Genomic DNA, 1,160 nt, shown 5'->3' with positions numbered 1-1,160 from the left:
TGGCACAGGTTGCCCACAGGCAGCATACAAAATAAGACTTTGCCATGGCACAGGTTGCCCATAGGCGGCATATGGAATAAGACTTTGCTATGGCACAGGTTGCCCACAGGCAGCATATGGAATAAGACTTTGCCATTGGCCACGGTACAGGTTGCCCGCAGTCAGCATATGGAATGAGATTTGCCCTTTGGCATGGCACAGGTTGTCCACAGGCAGCATAAAGAATATGACTTTGCCAATGCCATGGCACAGGTTGCCCGCAGGCAGCATAATGAATATGACTTTGCCATGGCACAGTTTGTCCACAGGCAAAATATGGAATAAGATTTACCCTTTGCCATGGCACAAGTTGTCCACAGGCAACATATGGAATATGGCACAGGTTGCCCGCAGGCAGCACTCAGAATAAAACTTTGGCATTGCCCTGGCAGGAACCCCCCTCCCCACACACACACACACCCCTGTGGCACACAGCCTCACTCACCCTCAAGTGTCACCTCCTTGCCTGCCTTCTTCAGCGCTTGCACAGCCTCATCGTGGGTGGCATCCCTCAGATCCACCGCATTGACAGACAGGATGGCATCCCCCACATACAGGGATTGGGTCTGATCGGCCGCCAGCCCCTTGAAGATCTTGCTGATCAGGATGGGCATCTTGTTCTCCTTGCCCCCCTTGATGCTGATGCCCAGACCCCCCAGCTCGTGCTTCACCACCCTCACCGCCCTCTTCTTGTTGGCGATGGCCTCCGGCACCTGATCTGGCAGGTCGGTGATGGCAGTCCGGACCTCCTTGGGGCTGCCGGGCTCCGAGGGGCTCCGGAACGATCCGTTGGTGATGCCATTGGTGCTGATGTCAGCCCCCCGGTCCTCGCTGCTCAGCACCAGGCACTCCTCGCACAAGTTGCTGCCAACTTTGTACCAGCGATCCCGAACCAGAACCTCCAGCCCGCCGCTCCGGAGCGCCCGACCTTCTACAGCCATGCCGGCACCATCGCCCGCACAGCCCGGGACTTTGCTCGGGGAAGTTGACACAACTGGGAAATAGTTTTAGTGCCAACTAATCGCTTTCTGCGCGCTGATCCCCGGGCTGGGTGGAGCGAAGCTTGGGAAACCCGAGAAGAGCTGAGCAAACAAAGCAGAACAAATAATGCATCATAATCT

General features: G+C 56.3%; 1 protein-coding gene across 1 annotated transcript; it reads right to left on the bottom strand.

Moving 5' to 3' along the window:
• Positions 1–476: 476 nt before the first annotated feature.
• Positions 477–1,152, bottom strand: LOC108804250 (beta-1-syntrophin-like). Its single transcript, XM_018575994.1, has one exon. The coding sequence runs from the start codon at positions 978–980 to the stop codon at positions 477–479; it is 504 nt and encodes a 167-aa protein (XP_018431496.1). The 5' UTR covers positions 981–1,152.
• Positions 1,153–1,160: the final 8 nt, after the last annotated feature.

Source organism: Nanorana parkeri, unplaced genomic scaffold (genome assembly GCF_000935625.1).
Source record: "Nanorana parkeri isolate BGI_ZX_2015 unplaced genomic scaffold, ASM93562v1 scaffold8097, whole genome shotgun sequence".
NCBI classification, from domain to species: Eukaryota; Metazoa; Chordata; class Amphibia; order Anura; family Dicroglossidae; genus Nanorana; species Nanorana parkeri.
Note: the sequence above shows the minus strand (reverse complement) of the source record. Positions and strands in the feature narration are given on the sequence as shown.